The 21093-nt window shown below is 43.7% G+C and overlaps 1 protein-coding gene across 1 annotated transcript in view; it reads left to right on the top strand.

Moving 5' to 3' along the window:
- LRRC1 (leucine rich repeat containing 1) overlaps positions 1–21093 on the top strand; it is a gene marked incomplete at both ends in the record, with an annotated part of 130896 nt that overhangs the window by 67428 nt on the left and 42375 nt on the right. The window contains 2 exons of the mRNA XM_080699730.1: positions 15119–15197; positions 20503–20592. Of these exons, the coding sequence (XP_080555856.1) occupies positions 15119–15197; positions 20503–20592 (169 nt within the window). The remainder of the gene's footprint in view (positions 1–15118; positions 15198–20502; positions 20593–21093) is intronic.

Below are 21093 nucleotides of genomic sequence, written 5' to 3'. Positions count from 1 at the left end.
AGTGAAGCTTTGGGTTCAGGTCTGCCTTCCTCGGTTGGAGCAGTCGTTTCTCCAGATGGGCTGTGGGACCACCTACATAGAGTCCCTGTTAAAATCGCGTATTTCCAGCTCCCCCAGGGGCTCTGCAGTCCATTCCCAGAGCAGAATTCCAGAAGTCTGCATTTTAAAATCCAACAAAATGCATGCAGCTTCACCGTTTTATTTTTATTTGTGGTTCTTGAGATTGCACACAGGGATGCTCTACTACCTCTGAGATACATCGCTAGCCCTATTTTATCTTTTATTTTATTTATTTGTTTTTTCTTTTGTTTTTGCGGTACTGGGGATGGAACCTAGGGGCATTGTGCCTCCAATCAACACCCTCAGCCCTATTTTTTATTCTTTATTTTGAAACAGGGTCTCACTGAGTTGCAAAGGGCCTCACTAAGTAGCTGAGGCTGTCTGTGAACTGCGGTCCTTCTGTCCAACCTCCCAAATGGAAGCAGGGTCTCACTAAGCTGCTGAGGCTGGCCTTAAACGTGTCATCTTCTGCCTCAGTGCTCTATCATGCCGCTTTACTTTTGAGCAGGAAGCCATTCATATAAGAACCTGAGAGAATCTACACAGTTTTTACTGGACCAAATCCTAAACAGCATTTAGGCCCAAAGGATGTCTTCTCATTCTGGCCTTTCTCACCTCCTTCTAAATCTATGGATCAATGGCTGAAACATCTGCAATCTGAAGTGCTCTGAAAATTTTGAAATATTTTGAATGCGAGCAGGATGGGTTTGGAGCATTTCAGATTTTAAGTCTTTTAGTTAATGATGGTATACTGGCAGAGTCTATGCAAGTATTCCAAAATTCAAAACAAAGCAAAAACTCCAAAACCCAAAATACTTCTGGTCCCAAGCATTTCTGATAAGGAATATTCAGCCTGTACAGAAAATAATTTTTGCCCAGTTCAAAATTCAAGTACCTATTACAATGACCTGCATTTCTCCCCGGCAAAAAATAAACATTTCACATTCTCTCTTCCTTTTACCTTAAATTTGAATTGCTTTGGTACATAGAAATTATTTAATGCATCAGTACAGTATCTTCAGGGTGAGGTTAAGTTCAAATAGACTTGAATTTTATTGGATTCTCAGCCTTAGATTTTCTACAATGAAGAAGCACCGATTCTGCAAACATAAAATAATTGAGTTATGAGAAATACTCATTTTCATTCTAAACAGGGACTCTAAAACATTCATCCAGGGGCAGTGCAGAAGAATATATGTGTGTGCCTCATTTGATGGATGCTTTGAAGGCGATAATACCAATTTCAGTGTATAAGTTATGATGCAGTTCTTTGTAAGAAGCTTAAGTACATTATAAATATCTTACCTTTTCATTTGTCAGTTGACACCTTATAATTTTTAAGCTCTCAAACTATCTATAGTTTTAAAATTCTTTTTAGAATGCCCCCTTTGCACTCAGTTTTTAGTTTAACCTCCTATTTTTAAGGATTACTTTTGAAAAATGTACTTGTATTACAGGCAGAGGATTTTTTTTTTTTTTTGATGGTAATGTGGATGGAACCACATCCTATCTCTGAGCTATATATATCTCCAGCCCTATATATTTTATTCTTTATTTTGAACCAGAGTCTCACTGAATTGCAAAGTAACTGAGGCTGTCTGTGAATCACGATCCTCCTGTCTCAGCCTCCCAAATGCGGGGATTACCAGTGTTTACCACCATGCCCAGCCAGGTAGAGGAGTTTTTGAAAAATCAGTTTTACTTAAAAGTGCGGAGGATACTAATTCAATTAGTATCCAAACATTCTCCCTCCCATCCCCTTCCCCTACCTCCTTCGCCACACTCAGCAGAGGAACAAAACAGCTTTCCTCGCTGCATGGCTGTTTTGCCTTACACGGGAAGCAATCTAACCAAGCCTCAGCACAGAGTTTAAAAGTCGGATCTGCTTCAGTGCGAGATCAGAAGTAGCTTCATTAGGGAAGTAAGTTGCGGTTGCCAGTAACTGTCAGAGACCACATGAAAATGACCGGGGCCTCATCCGCAGGAGTTCTGAACCTGGCTGCATTGCTAGATTCGCCTGAGGTAGGTTTCGGTTTTGTCTTGCTTTTAACCAAGCCCAAATCCCATCCCAGACTGCCTTTTTTGAATTTCCCCATGATGGCGGCCACAGGAGATTGACTCAGTGTGCCGGGGCTGAGAAACACGGAAGGTAAATACCCCATATTTCTCAGAGGTTGTCTTAGCCCCCCTTTATTGAATCTTCTGGAGTGCTGGATTAAAATGCAGGCAGGTTCATGCCTGGGTCCTAGATCTAATCCGAACCAATTGGTAGGACAGGCCTTTCTTGAAGGCAGCAGGCGGTTCTTTTCTTTTTTTTTTTCTCTCTAAAGTATGAGCATTCCCAACCTCTGGGATATTTAGTACTTATACTAGACCTGGGTTGGGGATGTGCTTTGGAAACAACTGGCGAGGCTGTTGAGGACCAGAGCCCTGTCTGGTTTTTGGCCTGCACTCCTGAGCTGTTCACCCTGTGGACACGGCTCAGTTTACAGGTGCAGCGAGGACCCAGGGAGCCAGAGGCCACAGAGCTCAGTGGCATGCTTATCCCAGCAGACAGGAACCATGAATCCCAGTGGAAAAAAGAGGAATGCTCTCAACGTCTCAAGAGAACACAGACACTGGCACCATAGGATTCAAGCCCAGGGTGTGGGCTTGGTGCAGCGGCTTGTTTGCAGCTGAGAGGAGAAGATTCTCGTGGTCTAAGGAAAACAGAGAAGAGTTGGGAGGACGGTGGGCTTTTGGGGTCAAAGCATGCTTCTGGTGGAAGACTTCATTTCTCTAGAGAATTTTATTTTTTTTTTTAGTATGAAGAATGGGACCTTCTGAACTATACCCCCAGCCCTATTTTTAATTCTTTATTTGAAACAAGGTGTTTCTGAGTTGCAGAGGGCTTCACTAAGTAGCTGAGGCTGTCCTCCAAGCATGATCTTCCTGCCCCAGCCTCCCAAATGCTGGGGTTACAAGCGTGCGCCACCACGTCTGGCTCTAGACAGTTTTGATATATATGAATGCCAGTAGTTGAAGTTTTGTCCATATTAAATGGGAATAATTAAGGTAAGCTGCAATTTTGAGTAAAAAGTAAAGTGATGAATAAAATTTTTGATTTTTGATATTCAGTTTCTATTTTTGTTGAAGAATAAGTAACTATTAATCAAAATCATATATATTTTTCTTAGTGTTGGAAGGAAGTCAAGTAAAAAGAATTCCAAGCTGCCCACATTTTTTTCCTTCAGATATTCCACATGCAGCCTAACATTTAATATTCTATAATTCTTTTTCAGTGTGTGTGTGTGTGTGTGTGTGTGTGTGTGTGTGTGTGTGTGTGTGTGAATCAGCCTCTTATACCTCATTTGTGTTGAAGCCAGCTCTGCAGGGAAGGAAAAGCTAAGGTGCAAAGGGTTTTTTTTTTTTTTTTGCTAATTATGGCTAGAACTAGGTGGGAACCTTCTAAGTTGGGAACATTTTTGGTCGGCACAAATGCCCCAGCTTGTACAAGGCTTGCGCTGGGTCTTTACCAAAGGTCCTCCTCTGCCCTGCCTCCCTTCTGCACCATGCTGGCAGCTTCTGTGAGCTCTGGAAAGGCTGCTTGGAATTATGGCTTTGTCCACAAGACTGGCTGCCTCCTGGGTGAATCTGCGGTGCTTGGAATAATATGATAAATGGAATGCATTTAGGGGGAAAATCTCATTTTAGCTTTTTTTCTTTTTACTGTTATACCCAGAACATCTGTGGCAGCAGAGGCAGACTTGGATCGCGCATTCATATTTAGTCTTGTTTGACAATCCCAGATATTTTTAAGCAGGATTGAGTCAGGCAGCCCTCATCACAGCACTCAGGCTGTCATCCTCAGCCAGCCTGTTTGGCACACAAGGACCTTGTTTTATCCACGTAGTAAATAATTCTAAATGAAGCAGTAGGATGTGCCGACTGTGCCCAGAGTCACAACATTTGGCACTTTACGACAGCCTGCCGGCCTCTCTCCTTCCGTGTGGGTTCTGTTCTCTGCTGGTTGCTCGATTCTTTGCAGTGTGAGTTCTCTCTTTGGCCAGGCCTGGATTCCTGGTTTCCGCACATAACAGGATCGTGTGTTCCGTGCAGCGGGGCCTCCCCGCGCCCTCCCTGCCTCCTTCTGCGCAGTACTGCAGGCGGATGCCGCTCGATTGTTGCCAGCGTGTTCCGTGTTGGGGTGGCTCGTTTCCTTCGGAAGGTGATGGGTCTTGTCATTTCTAGCTCCCGAGGGTTGCTGGGTCTCCCTCCCCTATGAGCCTTCTGGAACCTTGGGGTTTTCTTGTCCATTCCCAGGCCTCCCGTGCCCCGTCTCTTCCTCAGAGTTGGTTTGGGAAGTCATCCTCTCACCCTGGCCGCCTTCCGAGGAAGGGCTTCTCTCTACCATTCTGCAGACTGCTCAGAAGTTTCAAATACACAGACCAAACTTTCCCTAGGCCACCACAGTGGACTTTCCCTGGATCCTGGGGCCCCCCTCAAGCTCTCCCCCATCCCCAGTTGCCGGCCTTATTGAAGGCATGTGCTGCCCCAGGTTTTTCCGACTTCAAGGGAAGAGGACCGTGTTTTTATTAGTAGACATTGTGTTTTATTTGTGTAGCGCACAGAGGTATAAATATAACTTATGTAAGGCCATGCACCTGAACAGTTAAGCAGAAAGTACATGAAAACTGGGGACTGTATCCCTGAAAGCACAGAGAGGAGGAGGCGGCAGAGTAGGCTCCTGTCCTAGGCTCCCGTCCCCTGCTAGCACACCTGCAGCTGGAGTGAGAGTAAGCAGCTTTCTGTTTTCAGCAAGGGCGCTGCTCAGGCAGTGTGAGGAGGCGCTGGTGATGGAGGTGTAAGGGGCCGTAGATCAGATGCTTGATGGGGAGGCAGGACCGGGGCCAGAGGCAGGAGCGGGGCAGGAACCAGTCATGTCAGAACAGAACAGACAGGACTTGCTTGTGGGAGGGCTGTTCATCTTGCATCTCTGTCCTTCATGGAGCTGTTTGATGTGGAGCGGGAGCTGCACGGAGCAGGGGCTGAAAGGAAACCCACAGAGGGGAGATAATGGAGCAGCAGTCTCTGGCTCTTTGCTCCACGCTGGCAGAGAGCTCAGTGCACAGGGGCCTGAAGAATACTGAATGCAGACCTCCCAGAGTCTTTTGAATTCTCCAGGTTCAGATGCACTCTGGGAGCAGGGAAATGGTGTAGGAGTCCTAGGACTTGTTGGGAGGTCCTGAGAGTCTAAATGACTTAGCACAAACCTTGGGGTCTGTTAGGAAGTGAGACGGGAGACGGAGTCACACTAATGAGCCAGGCTTTAGAGAGCTGGTAATGTTGATGTCCAGAAAGGCCCAAGATGCTGCCCCTAGGGTGCCAAGCTTGAGAGCCAGCTGGCTCGTCCTCACCAAAGGCCTCTCCCGCCACCTCTCTTGGTCATGGCAATGCCAGTTTCTGTACACAGGTTCAGCATCCCTGGTTGGAAAGTCTGAAGTCCAAAATACTCCAAAATCTGAGACTCTTTGAGTACTGACATGACTCCACACACGGATGCTTCTGCACCTGACCTCAGTCAGAACACACTGAGGACATGGTACACAGCTGCCTACAGGCTGGTTGGAGACGGTGAAAGTCATTCAGAAGTCATTTTGGGGCTTAGACTAGGGTTTCCTCTCCAGCTTACCTCATTAGGTACATGCAAGCTTCCCCAATGTGAAAAAGTCCTACACACTTCTGGTCCCAAGCATTTCAGGCGAAGGGCACCCAGTCTGTATAATGTTTGCCTGCCTCCTGTACCACCTGCAGGGGTGTCCTATTCTGATGGCTCCCTGTGACCCAGCTGTGGGAGATATCGCTAGGCTGAAATTGCTAGTCGAAATCGTCAACTTGCTTTCAGTCTTGACTAGACAAAGTCAGCTCTAGAGCCTGTCTTTCAGTCTGAAATGAAAACAGTTATGTCAAAATCTCACATAATTAATCACAAATTTGGCCGCAGCCTATTTGATTTTGGTGCCAGCCAACCAGAGCAGTGCTCATTGTTTTTTTTTTTTTAATTTAAATTAGATCCAACAGGAATGCTAACTCTATTTTGATAAGAAAAACTATCACCATCACTTAGCAAAAAAGACTTCACAGCCTGATAGTTAGGTTACAATCCCAGATTAAACAACAGCTTTTTTGTTGTTGTTGTTCCATCTGGGGATGGAACCCAGGGCCATTCTACCTCTGAGCTACACCTCCAGCCCTATTTTTATTCTTTATTCTGAAACAGGGTCTCACTGAGTTGGAAAGGGCCTCACTAAGTAGCTGAGGCTGGCTGCGAACCTGATTCTCCTGCTTCGCGTCCCGAATGCTGGGATTACAAGCGTGCACCACCACGCCCGGCTAAACAACAGCTCAAATAAATAAATTTGGCTTCACAGTTAGAAGACCGCATCACACACTCCCCATGTTTCTCATTTTGCCAAATATAAGGACCGCGGTTCAGACTAGAACCTGGCAGCTACCTTCTTGCACTCATTCCATCTTCTTTATCTACTAGCTTCTCAGCCTTCAAGGGTTGGCTTCCCTTCAAACCACTCAGCGTGTATGCTCCAAAGAGGACAGCAGATCCCACCAGCCTGGCCATGTCCCTGCTTGTCTCCTCGCTCTGGGTGACGCTCTTTCGCTCTCCACTGGTTGCTGCCCCTGCAGTTCTCTTCTGCAGGAGCCTGGGCCCCCAGCCCCAGCCCCTGTAATAGTAGGTTCCCGCCCTGCCTTCTTGCTTCCTCTCCTCTTAGACTGCTCACCGCTCCAGACGCTATCTCGTGTTTCTCCTTCGCGGCTCTATCTCCATGTACGCTCCTCTGGCATCGCTAATCCCTGCAGTGTGTCTGGAGCCCATCACATCTGGCTGCAGATCTGAAGCCGACACTTCGCAGTCCTCCTCTGCAGAGGGCTGGAGCCCCAAAGCCCTGCTCTTCCATGTGTCAGCAGAGTGACCATAGACACTTACTCAAGATTTCTGAGCCCACATCTATACCTGTCAATGGGACTGCTACTATCTATGCCAGAATTCATTGTGAAAATTAGAGATGATGAATGCAAGGTGCCAGGCATGCACGGTACCTGGTACCTAGGAAGCCTCCACAAAAGGCGGCTGTCTTACTTGGAGTCACATAGTCAATTGTGCTTGGAGGACAGTGGTTCCTCTTTCTTTCTCTCTTCTCTGCACTTTACTCATTCCGGGCCCATCTTCTGCCAGTGCCCAGGACTCACCACGGTGCCCACGGTGGCAGTCACACCAGCTGTCAAGCGACTAACTGTAATGGCACCTTCTCTAAGCAATGGTAGGTAGTTGGGTAGCAACTGTTGAGTTTCATCTGAAATAAAAGTACTGTGCTCAAAATATATGAAGTGTCTCCCTGGCTGAAAGGAGGTGATTGTGCACACCCTTGATACCGAGACCCGCTGGAGTGTGAGTGAGTGTCCGCACTGGCTGGGATGAGCCCCCATGCACGTTTCCTTACCAGGAGTCCCTCAAGCATCTTGAGGATTCAGTGCAAGCAGAGCACAGACCTACTGTGTTAATCTCACTCACAGGAGGTGACGGTGTTGAATGGGAAGGTGGAGGCGATCACCTTTTATCATTTTGTGTTTTGCTTCGCATCACCCATAGCAATTTAATATTGACTAGGGAAAGTGCTCAGTGCACGTGTTAATAGCAGAAAGAAAAGCCGAGCGGGTTTATCTGAAGGTCACATTTTATGTTTTCTCTTTTTAGATCAAAAGCCCACGTTTAATTAAACTCTGATAGGAGCAACCTTGCATGACTGCCAGCTTGTCGACATGGCAGGTTGGCAGGCCCTGGGTCCCAGGAGCCGACTCGGAGTTCCCGACTCCTGTCGGGGGCTCTGGCCGTGGACTCTCTGAGGAGCAGTCCATGGGCAGCTGCGGTTGGCACGGTGCCATTTGTTTATGCTCTACAGTTTTTGTTCGTCTCTGATTTGGCTTAACATTATTGGTGTGGCATTGAAGTACTGTCTTCAAATTTTTGGCAGCTTATATGGTTATACTTTTCTTTAAGATCGAGTATGTATAACAAAACACTTAACAACTGAGTTTCCTCCACATGGGCAGATTCCTTGATATTTCCCCCCCTATTATCTGAGTGTATGTCTAGGTTAAGAGCAGCCAAGAAAACATATGTCTTAAGCCCTGCTGGTTGACATAAAAAGGGACCCAACTTAAGGAGGTTCCCTTCCTCTTTCCCTTTGGTGCTTCACATTTGTGGACTTGACCAAGTTCTCATATACATGATCTCACTCTCTCTCTCTGTAGACTTGTGAGGTGGATGAGGAGACAGAGATTCCAACATCCCTTTCATGAGGGAGCAGAGGGCCAGAGTGGTTGAAGTTATCTGTGTTAAGTAAGGATGCTGGGCATGGAATCTGCCTTCTGATTCCGGACCTGGGGTGTGTGTGGCGGCGGCGGGGGGGGGGGGGGTTAATCAGTAAGTATTGTTAAATAGCTGCCACAGTGGTAAAGTAGGAACACAGACGAGAACAATATAGGTCTATCCCTGACCTAATAGATAACACATCCAGTGGGAAAATTGTTGAAAACTCTTTCTTTCTTTCTTTCTTTCTTTTCTTTTCTTTTCTTTTCCTTTCTTTTCTTTTCTTTTCTTTCTTTCTGGTGGTACTGGGGTTCCTGGAAGCTCTTCTACCTCCGGGCTACACTCCCAGACTTATTTTATTTTTGGAAACAGGGTCTCTTAAGCCAGCGAGGCTGGCTCCGAACCAGCTTGATCCTCCTGTCTCCGCCTCCCAAGCGCGGGGATTACAAGCGTGCGCCACCACGCCCGGCTTGAAAACATTTTTATAGAGAGTCACTGTTGAACAAAATGTTAAAAGAGAAGTTTTGGACAGGATGAGAAGCCTAATTTATTTGGGGGCATTTATGGAAGATTTAAATCAATGCGATTTTAATTGAAATTTTAAGGTGTTTTATTGCCTTTTGTCAGCACATTAGGCAAGAAGTAAATATGCAACATTTTAATATTATGTACTTAACCTGATATTATGCTTAACTTTAATACGATGTCCTAACCAAAAGTTATGAAGATTATAAATACCAAAGCATTAACTAAGGATAGGCTCTTCAATTTAAAGACTCTTCTTTGGTACTTCGGTGTAGGTATTTATGATTATGCACCTTGAAAATGAGTTTTAGTTTGGCTTGGTCAGTCAAAAATTTAGGTAAAGAGAAGTTAACTTTGCCCTAAGTCAGACTGGAAGACGCACTTCCTCGCTGGTTTCCTTGCGCTGAGCTCAAGTCTGAGACAGCGTTATCTGGGGCGTTGTCTTTTGGCAGTCGCTCAAACTCTCTGGAGACCAGGAGGCTTCATGGTGGAGGCCATGGGCTCTGGAGTGAGATGGGCTGGGCTCAGATCCTGGCCCTCCGTCCCACCAGCTGTGTACACTCGGTGGACATGTTTTTTCTTCAGTAGAATGGAGATGATGAGAGTACCTTCCTTCTTTAGAGTTGTAAAGATTTAAACAAGGGCCAAAGAATTGTGCCCAGCACGCAGCAAGCTCTCAGAGGTGCTGTTACTGCTGTGCTATGACCATGGTTCTTAGTAAAGACCCCCGCACCCCAGGAACAGTGAGGCCAGAGCCAAGGAGAAAGAAAGTGGTCTCCACTGGGAGTGAATCCAGGACCCCGGACTCGTTAGCACCTTGTACTGGGCAAGCTAACATAGCCACCGTCTTGAGGCGATGTAATGTTGATACAGTAAATGTGGATGGCAAGTCACCTGCATGGCTCTTGCTCCATTTTAAATAAAATTTCAACTTACTTTCCATATCACATGTCTTGAGGTCTAAAATGTCATTCTTTGTGGTTATGTAAGAAGATAAATTGATAGAGGTAATAATTTATTTTCTTGAAGCAGTCCCTTTTGTATTTCCCAATGCCATCATCATCACTTAGATAATCTTAGAGAATGGCTGCAAAAATATTTAAGACTTAAATTTTGTTTTGCTTTGCAATTCAGGCTATTCTCAGTGGAAAGAAACTAGCTTTATGCATTTCTAACTTCAGATAGGTATTGAATCCTGGAGGAAAAGAGAACTATTTATATAGAATAACAAGAAATGCCACTGAGTAATGAATTTATTCACAAGAGTTTATTGTGCTGTGATGGACAAAGTAGGCTGTTTGCCCACAATCCTCCATGAAAGGAAATGCCCGGGAGCACTGAAATCCCACATACTTAAGAGCGGACGTATATTGGATGAGGCGTCGTGTAATCCAATCTGGCTCCATCACAAGAGGGTCCCTAAAATGGTGGTAGATTTTCAGGCAAGATCGTGGTGCACTTTGAGGATTCTGGGGATGTGGGAATCCCTTGATTTCTTGCAGAAGCATATAAATAAAGCTTGTACGTTGCTTTTGCCTTGGAGTAGAGTACAATCTCAGCTTGCTGTGCTTAAAATGGATGCTGAGGACGAATCCGAGTGCTGCAAGGGCTGTCCTCTTAAATCACTTTTTAAGTGACAGTATCTGTTGTGAATGCTGTGTTCTGTCACAGAAGCCCTCTGGCAAGCGGTGCCAGGATTGGTGTCTGCCTAGTGGTATTGAAGAAGACGTTTTGCACCAACAGAGCTTAGGACTGATTATGAATTTCCTATACACAGGCTGTAGTCAGTAAACTACAGATTTGGTGGGAACTCCCCCACCATGCAACTAAATCTCACTAATTGGCAGCAATTTGTGTGTGTGTGTGTGTGTGTGTGTGTGTGTGTGTGTGTGTAGTGCTGGGGTTTAAATCCAGGACCTCATGCGTGCTAAGCAGGGCTCTATCACTGACCTACATCTCCAGCCCAAATTGAAAACAATTCTAATTTTAAAAAAATGGCTTAACCTGGATCCAAAGTAAAGGTTATCTCAGAAAAGTTGTAGGGAAAAATACTAATTTTACAATCAATCTCAGATACTTTGTAAAAATTAAATTTTATAATTTTATTTTTGGATTATTTAGAGCAAGGCCAGTATGAATTAATTAAAAAGTGATTAAAACCATTGTTTTTTGTTTTACCGTGATAGGAGGTTGAACTGAGTGTTGTCAAGTAGAAGTCTTGGGTTATATACTATAATGAATGAATGAAAATCTCAATAATAATAATAATAAACATATAATAGGTATTTCTAATACTTATATGTAAGTAGATACCTACTCAGGGTTTAATCGTCATTGCTTTTCAAATAACAACAGCAAACACCCTTAAAATACTATCTCTACTAATGGTGTTACTCTTCTTCATTTTGTATCACTCTCTTTTTCTAAAAGAGGAAACGGCTTGTCTGCCAGCTACATGTCTCAACCTGGTGTATGACACTCTGATGTCAAGAGACCTTTCTCAGCCACTCGTCCCCTGAGGTTTTAAAGCTGGGGCAGCCTGCCATACACCAGGGCTCACCCTCTCCTCACTTTACCTCCGGTGTCACCTTGTGCCCAGGTTCTCCTTTGCTCTTACTGGTTCAATCATAACAGTGTCTTTCTTTGTCTATTTTTTTGCCTTCTCAGAACTTCTATAGCATTTGCATTATGATTTGCTAGCATTAATTAAAAAAAAAAACTATGGGTGATCTATTTTACAGATAAAGAAATTGAGGTGCAGGTTGCTTAAGTTTGTCCAAGGGAACAGGCTTAGAAAATGTGGGAAACTGGTTCAGCTAGTACTTTCCTGGCCATTTGGATCTGATGGAGGACACATTGGATATAAGAGACCATTTAGGAGGGTGTTGTGGTCATCGAGATGATGAGCATCCAAACTAGGCTGATAATAAGAAGAGTGGACAGTAAAAAGATGGCTAGGAATAATAGTTACGAAATAGCAAAAGGATTTTGAAATTGGATGTGTCTAAAGGGGTGAGCAGAGTAGATTTTAAATACCCCTTAGTGGGGTAGGTGGTCACACTAGGCCTTATAAGAAGCTCCCCCTGCCCCCCCATACACGTTAGTCTTAAATCTCACATTTGTCCCCAGAGGGACATTTGAGTGAGCATCAGATAAAGGTGATTTCAGCTGGAAATAACTTACAGACTTTGTGGAATCTCTTGTAATAGATCTGGGTCTAAGTAGTTTTCTTAGTGGTAAAATAGAGATAATAGCAACCCACTGTATGAGGAGTATTTCATGACTCAGCGAAAGATCATCTGTCTTGGTAGATAGAGGCTTAGAAATGTTTCTCAGCCATCCATTCTGACAAGGCCCACGTGGTCTCTTTTCCTACTGAGCTTGCAGTTTAGCATGGTTACTTGACCATAACAGACCTTACAAAGGTGAAACTCAAGGAACTTTAGGGCAGGGGATCTCATCCTTGTCTTGGGGCTCAAGGATAAGGTCCCCGAGGACGTGACATTCTAGCTGAGTCTGGAGCATTGCAGGGGGCACAGATATTCCCCGACCTATCCTGGATTTACATTCTGTTATGTTTAGTAACTTGTTTAAAGTAAACCAGTGACCAGTACTCTGTAAGCCGTACACTTGTCGTTCTTTTCTAAGCTTGTACATTTATGGGCAAATGTATTAAAATGGAACATGCATTTGGTGAGAAGAGGTGGTGTTTGGTTCTCTTTGCCTTCTGCTACTTTATGTATAAGAGCAGCTGAGCCTAAAGAGAGAGCGCTTTGCTCTGAGCCAGGCCTCCAGGCCACCTTTGTCTGGTCTTGGTTGGGCTCTGTTCTCGGGTGCTACTTTTGTTATCTTCTCATGCCTGGATTCCAGCTCAGCCTCCAGTGAACTTCTTGGAGCAGCTACTCATGTTTACTTCTCAGCTCGGTGGTGATTCTGACCTCTGAGTAATACCAGAGGCCTCTTCCTACCTCAGAGCCTTCTTTCCTGCCCTCAGCACCTGCTCTTCCCTTTCCTCCCTGGATTGGACCATGGGCACTAAACCTCTGAGTTATAACTCTAGCCCTTTTTATTTCGAAACAGAGCCTCACTAGATGGCTGAGCTGGCCTTGAATCTGCCATACTCCTGCCTCAGCCTCCCAAATCCTGGGGTTGCAGGTGTGTGCCCCACACTCTGCCTGCTTTCGCTCTTTGGTAGACCAGCAAGCCACCATAGGTGCTGTGTCTGGATGTGTTTCTCGATCCTCCTTGGCACTTGGGGGCCCCTCTTTGCTCAGCTCGTATAGACTGTTCCCCAGGACCCATGGCAGTGGCGGGAAGGAGACTGCCGTGGTGTCCCGGCTGACCAGCACTTCTCAGGCCGAGGCGAGCTCAGAGGCGAGTCCAGCTCGCTGGCCCAATCCTGTGGCGCCTTCCCGTGTGGTCACTGGCTCTTGAGCATGGCGGTGCCCTGACTTCAGCCTGGGAGGGCCAGCCCTTGGGGGAATGGGGAGTGACGGGCACGTCACTTCATATCTCTGGGCCTTAGTTACATTTTAGACAAGGGAAGGTAAAAGGATATATTTTTGAGGGGAAAATAAGATATATTTATAAAAGAGGCTACTGCTGTGTTTTTTATTTCAAGGCCTAGAAATGTTTCTTGAGTTTTAAAATTGAACTCCAGACTGTGGACTGGGTACTCATATTCATTCACTCATATTCTCCCTTTCTCTCTCTCCCTCCTCCCCCTCTCATATTTACAAAATCAGGACCATCGTGTTTGTTTTCCATTATCCTACACGACCATGCAGGACACACAACACTAAGAAAAGCGTTGCTGTACATGCAGATGCTTTAGGCTTTGGAATTTGAACTCAAAGCGTTGGTGTGGCGTCTGGCCCTCGAGGTTGTAAAGCAGGCATCTCTTTTGTTCTTCACTTCTCCCTTCTCACCACCACCCCCGATTTAGCAATAATTAGGTACATTTGGGCTCAGCTTGCATTTGTCAAACTGGTGGAGGCAGCAGCCTGGGATCAAAAGGGCCTTTTCTGTTTTAGCCTTCTCCATGTTGACATGGCCAGAGTAAATGTACTTTTGAAATTAGTGCCCAAAACTAGACTTTTAATGCCCGAACAGCTAGAATCTTAGGTTTTGTAGCAAGAGAAAAAGGAATTCAAAATAACAATTTTGGCCATTTTAGAATCACAAATATTCAGTAGCCAGTAAAGACAAGGGAAAAGATTCAGCTTTATTAGTCATAAAAGAAACTTAAGACTAAATGTTGCCAGACAATTTTACCAACAAAATTGACTTTTTTTTTTAATATAAAAGAAAGAAGTGATGTGAATTGGTGACTTTGTACAGGCAGATGAAAGTATAAATAGACACCATCTACCTCCTTTCAAGCAAATTAACAATATTTATCAAGAGCTGTGGAAATGTTAATGCCTTTGACATAGTAATTCTGCTTCTGGGAACCTAGCCTAAGGAAATAATCAGGAATGGGCTCAAGTATAATTATAACATCAAGAACTTGGAAACAACCTAAGTGTCCAACAGTTGGGGACTGATTAAATAGAGTCTGAAAATAAATGCAGTGTGCTTTTCTGCCATTAAGAATGTCAGACTATTTGAGGAAATGATGGCAAAAATAGTTTCTAAAATAATATAAACTGAGGAAATGCCATTAACCTAGTACTTTGAAATATACCTATTTGTATACATGAGTAACAACTAAAATAGTTGAGAAAAAATATGATCTCTGGGTGATAAGAGTGTTGATAGCTTTTTCATCTTTATACTTTTAAAATATATTTCAAATCCTTATGTTTATAAACAGAAGAAAATCCATAATTTAAAAATTCACCACTTTAGAATACCTTGTATTAATACAACTGCGTGAAAACATAAGAAAAAAGCCTCAATAAGCACTGTGTGCCGCCAGTGACTTTTGATAGAGTGACGGGACTTGGTGGCAGTTGTTTGTTTCAAATAATTTTTCTTTAATGTACTTCTCTTAAGAACAATATATATTCTATTCTGAAGGCAAGAATAGACAGAGAAAGATTCTTTGTAAATTGATGCCACATTTGAATAGAGGTAGTAAATTTTGGACGTTCTCTTGTGTCTGCAGCTCATCTTGAGAGTGGTGGAAGTGTTACTGATGGCGGTAAATTTTCTTTACTCCTGCAGATATTCCTGAAATCCCAGAAAGCATCTCCTTCTGTAAAGCACTGCAAGTAGCCGACTTCAGCGGAAACCCACTCACTCGGTAACCTTCTACTTATCCTTCTGTCTATAGTTCTAATGACATATACTGAGTTTAGCAAAAGGCAAAATCAAGTTAACCATCTTGGAGGTATTTACCTGGATCACTTTTTTTTTTTTAAATAAAGGATACTATTTTAGTTATTTATCTATAAATAAAGGCAGAATGAAAGCCACACAGTGATACGGATGGAATCATTGACGGATGTTGTAGAAGAGATAAGGGGAGGAACAGAGGAGTATAAAACACAGTAGTAAGGGGTATGTCTCTGAAGCGGTGTGAAGAATTGCCATAAAATCTCCTATTGATCCCGCCTGTCTTATGGGATTAAAATTGAATTTTAAAATCCCAGAGCACTTACACTGTAGGTTTTTTTTTTCCCCCCAGTATCAGAGATTAAGCCCAGGAGCATTTCACTCCTGAGATACACCCCTAACCCCCCCCCTTTTTTTTTTTTGCAGTCCTGGGGACGGAACCCAGGGACATTCTACCTCTGAGCTACAGCCCCGGTCCTATTTTTTTTTTTAGCCTTTATATTTTTGAAACAGGGTCTCACTGAGTTGCGAAGGGCTTTGCTAAGTAGCCGTGGCTATCTGTGAACTGCGATCCTCAGGTCTCAGCCTCCGAATGCTGGGATTACAAGCATGTGCCACCATGCCTGGCCCCCCAGCCCTATTTTTAACTCTTTATTTTGAAACAGAGTATCACTAAGTTGTGGAGGGCCTCACTAAGTAGCTGAGGCTGGCCACAAACCTGAGATCCTCCTGTCTCAACCTCCCAAATATTGGGATTACAAGTGTGCGCCACCACACCTAGATCAAAGAGAAGTCTTATTAGACTTACTTTCTCCACTCCTGTAATGTAACATGTCTGTAATCTCAATTTTCCTTTTTTTTAAAAAAAAAAACTCTTAAAATCATTATTTCCTTAACCTTGGCTGTATCTTTGAGAATTTCTTTGGGTTGTTCCCTGCAGACAAAGCCACCTGTTGCTCTCTCACTACTCAGTCCAGCCTTGCCCTTCCTGGATTTCATAGCATGCTGCTGGGTCCTGGCTGTGGGACATTGCCCTGGGCCTCTCCTGTGGCTCCTGGCCTAGTCCTGAGCCCGCTGACCCTGGCCTCCAGGTGGATGGGCTGCACAGCACCTGAGCCGGTGCCTACCTGGCAGGACAGAGACAGGCCTTGGGGGGATGTCTCTGCTGGTTGCTCTGGGTTAGTGGGTCCATCACCAGGATTTCCCAAGGCTCCATAAGCAGCTTCAGAGGAAAGGTACTCTTCCTCTCCCTTCCTTGAGATTGAATTAGAATTTGGGCTTTATCTTACTCATTATAAAATTGCTTAGGACTCCTTGCATATAGAGTGCTAGAGAAATGCCTTATTCGGTTTTTTAAATTTTTATTTTTTAATTGGTTCATTGTAGTCATACATCTTAATGGGGTAGAGAGCCCTTAAGTTCATTTGGAACAACAACAAAACCAGAATAGCCAAAGCAGTTCTCAGCAACAAGAACCATGCAGGAGGCATCACAAGACCTGACTTCAAAGTATACTAAGAGCCATGGTAATAAAAACAGCATGGTATTAATACAAAAACAGACACACAGACCAATGGAGCAGAATAGGAGACTCAGAAACAAATCCACACACTTACAGCCAATGGTTTTTTGACAGAGGGACCAGATACACTGGAAAAAAGCCTCTTCAAGTGATGTTGGCAAAACTGTTAACCATATGTAGAAAAATGAAAATAAATCCCACTCTCTCAACCTGTAAAAGAGTCAATTCAAGATGGATCAAAGACTTGTAAATCAGACCAGAGACCTTGCAGCTCCTTGAAGGGGGCATAGACCCAGCACTGCAACACATAGGCACAGGTAAAAACATTCTCAACAAGACCCCAAAGGCATACGAAACTAAAAGGCAGATCAATACATAGGATTGCATTAAACTGAAGAGCTTCTGTACAGCAAAGGAAACTATCAAGAACCTCAACAGAGGGCCAACAGAATGGGAGAAAATTTTTTTCCAGGTACTCCTCTGATAGATGACTAATATCTAGAATATATAGAGAATTCAAGAAACTCACCACTAAGAAAACAAATAACCCAATCAAAAAATGGGCAAGTGAACTAAATAGACACTTCATGAAAGAAGAAGTTCAAATGGCCAATAAATGTATGAAAAAATGTTCAACATCATTAGCAACCAGAGAGATGCAAATCAAAACTATCCTGAGATTTCACCTAACTCTAATTAGAGTGGCAATCTTAACAAACAACAAATGCTGGCTAGCGTGTGGAGCAGTAGAAACTCTAGTATATTGTTGATGGGATTGCAAATTAGTGCAGCCACTTTGGAAAAAAATATGGAGGATCCTCAGAAGAATGAGAATGAACCTACCATATGATCCAGCAAAACCACTTCTTGGTATCTACCCAAAAGAAAGGAAACCAAACTACCAAACTACCAAACTAATGCATATCTATGTTCATAGCTGCACAGTTCACCATTGCCAAACTATGGAAGCAGCCAAGAAGTCCATCAACAGATGAATGGATTACACAACTATGGGATATGTACACCATGGAATTTTACTTGGCCATAAAGAATAACAAAATTATGTCATTTGCAGGGAAATAGATGGAACTGGAGAACATTATGCTAAGTGAGATTAGTCAGTCACGAAAAGTATAATATTGGAAGCTCTCCCTAATATGAGGAAGCTAAAGAGAAAATGGGTCATAGGAACTCTAGAGGAGGAAGGGAAACCATGGATGAGCACAGGGGACCTAACTGAGAGGGATGGGAGGGGAGAAGAAAGAAATTCCCTAATGAGTGATGTGCATGTATGCCTCTACCCTATTCAGTTTTGTTTATCCCATATCTCCTTATTTTCCAGAAGGAACTACATCCTTAACAGTATTGCCAGTTTTTCTCTTTCAAACTTCAGTGGCTAAGTTACTTTTACTATTTATGATTGCAAAATAGTAGCCGAGCAGGCTGTAGCCTAGCCGCTCCCTCCCTCACCACTGTCTCAGCTGTATCCTCTTCCTAGCTGCCTTCTAGTGTGGCTTCTCTTCCCAGCCCATCCTACAGCTCCCTGTCCATGTAGGGATAGGTCGAGCGCCTCGCCTCGAGGTGCCTTGCAAGCCCCGGGCCCTGAGCTTCGCCTCTTCTCCCTTTTCTGCCTGCATTGGCCTGTGGCAGACACCAGGCTCTGCTCCAGGAACGTGCTTGTGGGTAGTTCAGTTCATTTTTTCCTTTCTGTGGTACTTCAGATCTGCTAGGCAAGCGCTCTGCCACTGGCCTACATCCCGGCCCTGGTCAGTTCTCTTCTCACCGGTCTCTTCTTGACTCTGCCAGCCCTGGTCCTTTTGCCCCCTTCAGGATGCCGCGATACCACTGCATATCGGCAGCTTTTGCTGGCCATTTGAATCTCAGGGGCCTCTCCTCTGGTTTTTCTTAGAACCCTCTGTACACTTGTCACAATATTTGAAATTAACACCTAAGTTATTTCTTTGATCTAGATTCCCCCAGCGAAATGGAGGAACTTACTTGTATTCTTCTGTCCTTTATTGTTGTCTCTAACCCAGCTCTAATCCTAGAATGGAGTACATGCTCAGTAAATGCTCCATGCACTGAATTAAGCTTACGGCAGCTCGTAGGGTTAGGCAAGCCAGGAAATACTGTGCCGCTGTTTTGTTTTGTTTTAACCGCTCAGTTGCTTAATCCTCTCTTTCATTTTTTAGTTTTCCCTTCCTAATGTTTGCTGATGTTTGATTTCACCGTATCTCAGACTCTCCTGCCTAGGACGTACCACATTACAGGAGGCTTTACTTGGTTTTTATCCTGGCCTTCTGTTTGGCAGATGTCTTAAAGCCATTTAAGCTCGGCAGGTGTGCTGTTTTTAAGCAGTAAGACAGTGTCTGCCTTGAAGGAACCTTGAAGGCCCTTAGCTTGGCCCCCTCACCCTGTGCTGAAGGCCCGAGGTCCCGAGATGAACTGACCTTTGGGGCTGTACAGCCAGTGAGGGGGAAGCTCCGGCTTCCTTCACTTTTTGGTGTGAGTCTGCTTCCTCCTCACGTTACCCTAGTTTGGCTCTTAATGTTAACAGCCGGTAAAAATGCAAATCTGCTATTTAAAACCTTTTAGTTAGTTTCAAAATTACAAAATGGTAATGTGTACTTTCTCGTAAAAACTCAAGCCGACCAGATGTGTTGATTCTTTTGAATTATAAGTAAAACTCTTACCTCTGTTTCTCAGTCAACTCTTCCTGAGAGCATAATTTAGTGATTATAAACATGCCAGCTAATACCCTGATCCGGGGGCCTGGATTTGGTTTTATGGTAGGGAATTAACCTATATTAAATGTCAAACTGTAACATAAGATTTTTTCCCCCAAAGAGAACTTAGAAGAAGGAAAATGAAAGCTTCTAATCTAGATGCTGTCACTGAGGCCAGAAATCTCCCCCTTCTGAAAAAAGTGTCATTTTTGTAGTTCTGTTGTCTATACCAGCAGATTTATATGCCTGTATTGCATCTCATTTTAGATGCAATGAGATCTTTTTGCCTTTAGTTCATGTCTTCCCTCCATACTGGTAACCATAGGAATATTGAAACCAGAATTTCTTTGTAAATTTTAAATACTTATCATCCTTTGGAGTTTATGAGACATATAAAAAAAGCTGCTTTTGTGTACAACATTGGGAAACATACAATTATCTCAAGTGAGTGAGTGACATTTTGAATTAAAGGAAAAAAGTTAAAGAAAGTGGCAGTTGGCTGTCAGCTGATCAGCTCAAAATAATCCTTTGCTCTGGGTATGATAAGCCACAGGAAGGAAAACGATCGAGCAGCTGTCCTTTGTTTTATTATAATCCTGTGGGCTGGTGAAATGTTCTCTGTATTCTTTGCTAATCGATGAAGTGTTTTCCCTCCTGGGTATTTGTAGCTGCAGCAGCAACTCATCGTTTTCAATCAGAGAGCGCTCACCTGCTTTTATTTTCAGAACTCACGTTATCTGTCCTTTTCGTAGACCTTGCTGCATTACCCTATTAACAAGTATTGATCCGGCCCCTGTGCTTCTAGCAGGTAGTCAGAGTCTTTTATTTTTTCCTTACAAGTATTATATATATATATATATATATATATATATATATATATATATATGAAGAAAAGGCAAACATGCCACGTTCAACATAATTTTGAAGAGATGATTTCAATTAGTATATAGACGTTATTTGTGCTCAGTGTATACTGCTTTAAAAAAAAAAAAAAAACTAACAACATGTTGTTGTTGTTGTTCTAGGTTGCCAGAAAGCTTTCCTGAATTGCAAAATTTAACATGTCTTTCGGTAAATGACATCTCACTGCAATCTCTGCCTGAAAATATTGGCAAGTAAGTTTTTATGCGAAGTTTGTGTGTGTCAGGGAGAAAGGACATTTAGAATCATCAGCCCCAACCCTCCTTACCTTTCACAGCTCTTATTTTCTACAGAGAAAGCCACAGATTCCTTTAAGGAGGATGATACCCAGCCTCCTGTGTTTTGGCATCCAGTCTCCCCTAAATTTTAATGGTTATCGAAGTGTGCTGCTACTTGGGACTAGTAAGAAACCTAATTTGTTTGCTGGCTCTCTTTAAACTGATGGATTTCCAAGTAGTAGTTAACTTAAGCCAACGAATTTACTTGTTAGTACTTAGGAAATGCTGCTGGAAACTACCACTCACCAATTTTAGAGAGAAGAGCCAACAAAGGAAGGGGTGCACTGAAAATGTAAGGAATGCGCCTCTAAACAGCAGCATTTGTAAGCCGCAGCTCTGAGAGCAGGGCGCGGCGTGGTGTGTCTGGGCAGCGGGGAGGGAGGAGATGGCGCATCGCCACGTTGCTGGAATTAGCCA

Source organism: Muscardinus avellanarius, assembly GCF_963383645.1.
Source record: "Muscardinus avellanarius genome assembly, chromosome: 8".
NCBI lineage: Eukaryota > Metazoa > Chordata > Mammalia > Rodentia > Gliridae > Muscardinus > Muscardinus avellanarius.
This window is presented reverse-complemented; position numbering and strand designations above follow the sequence as displayed.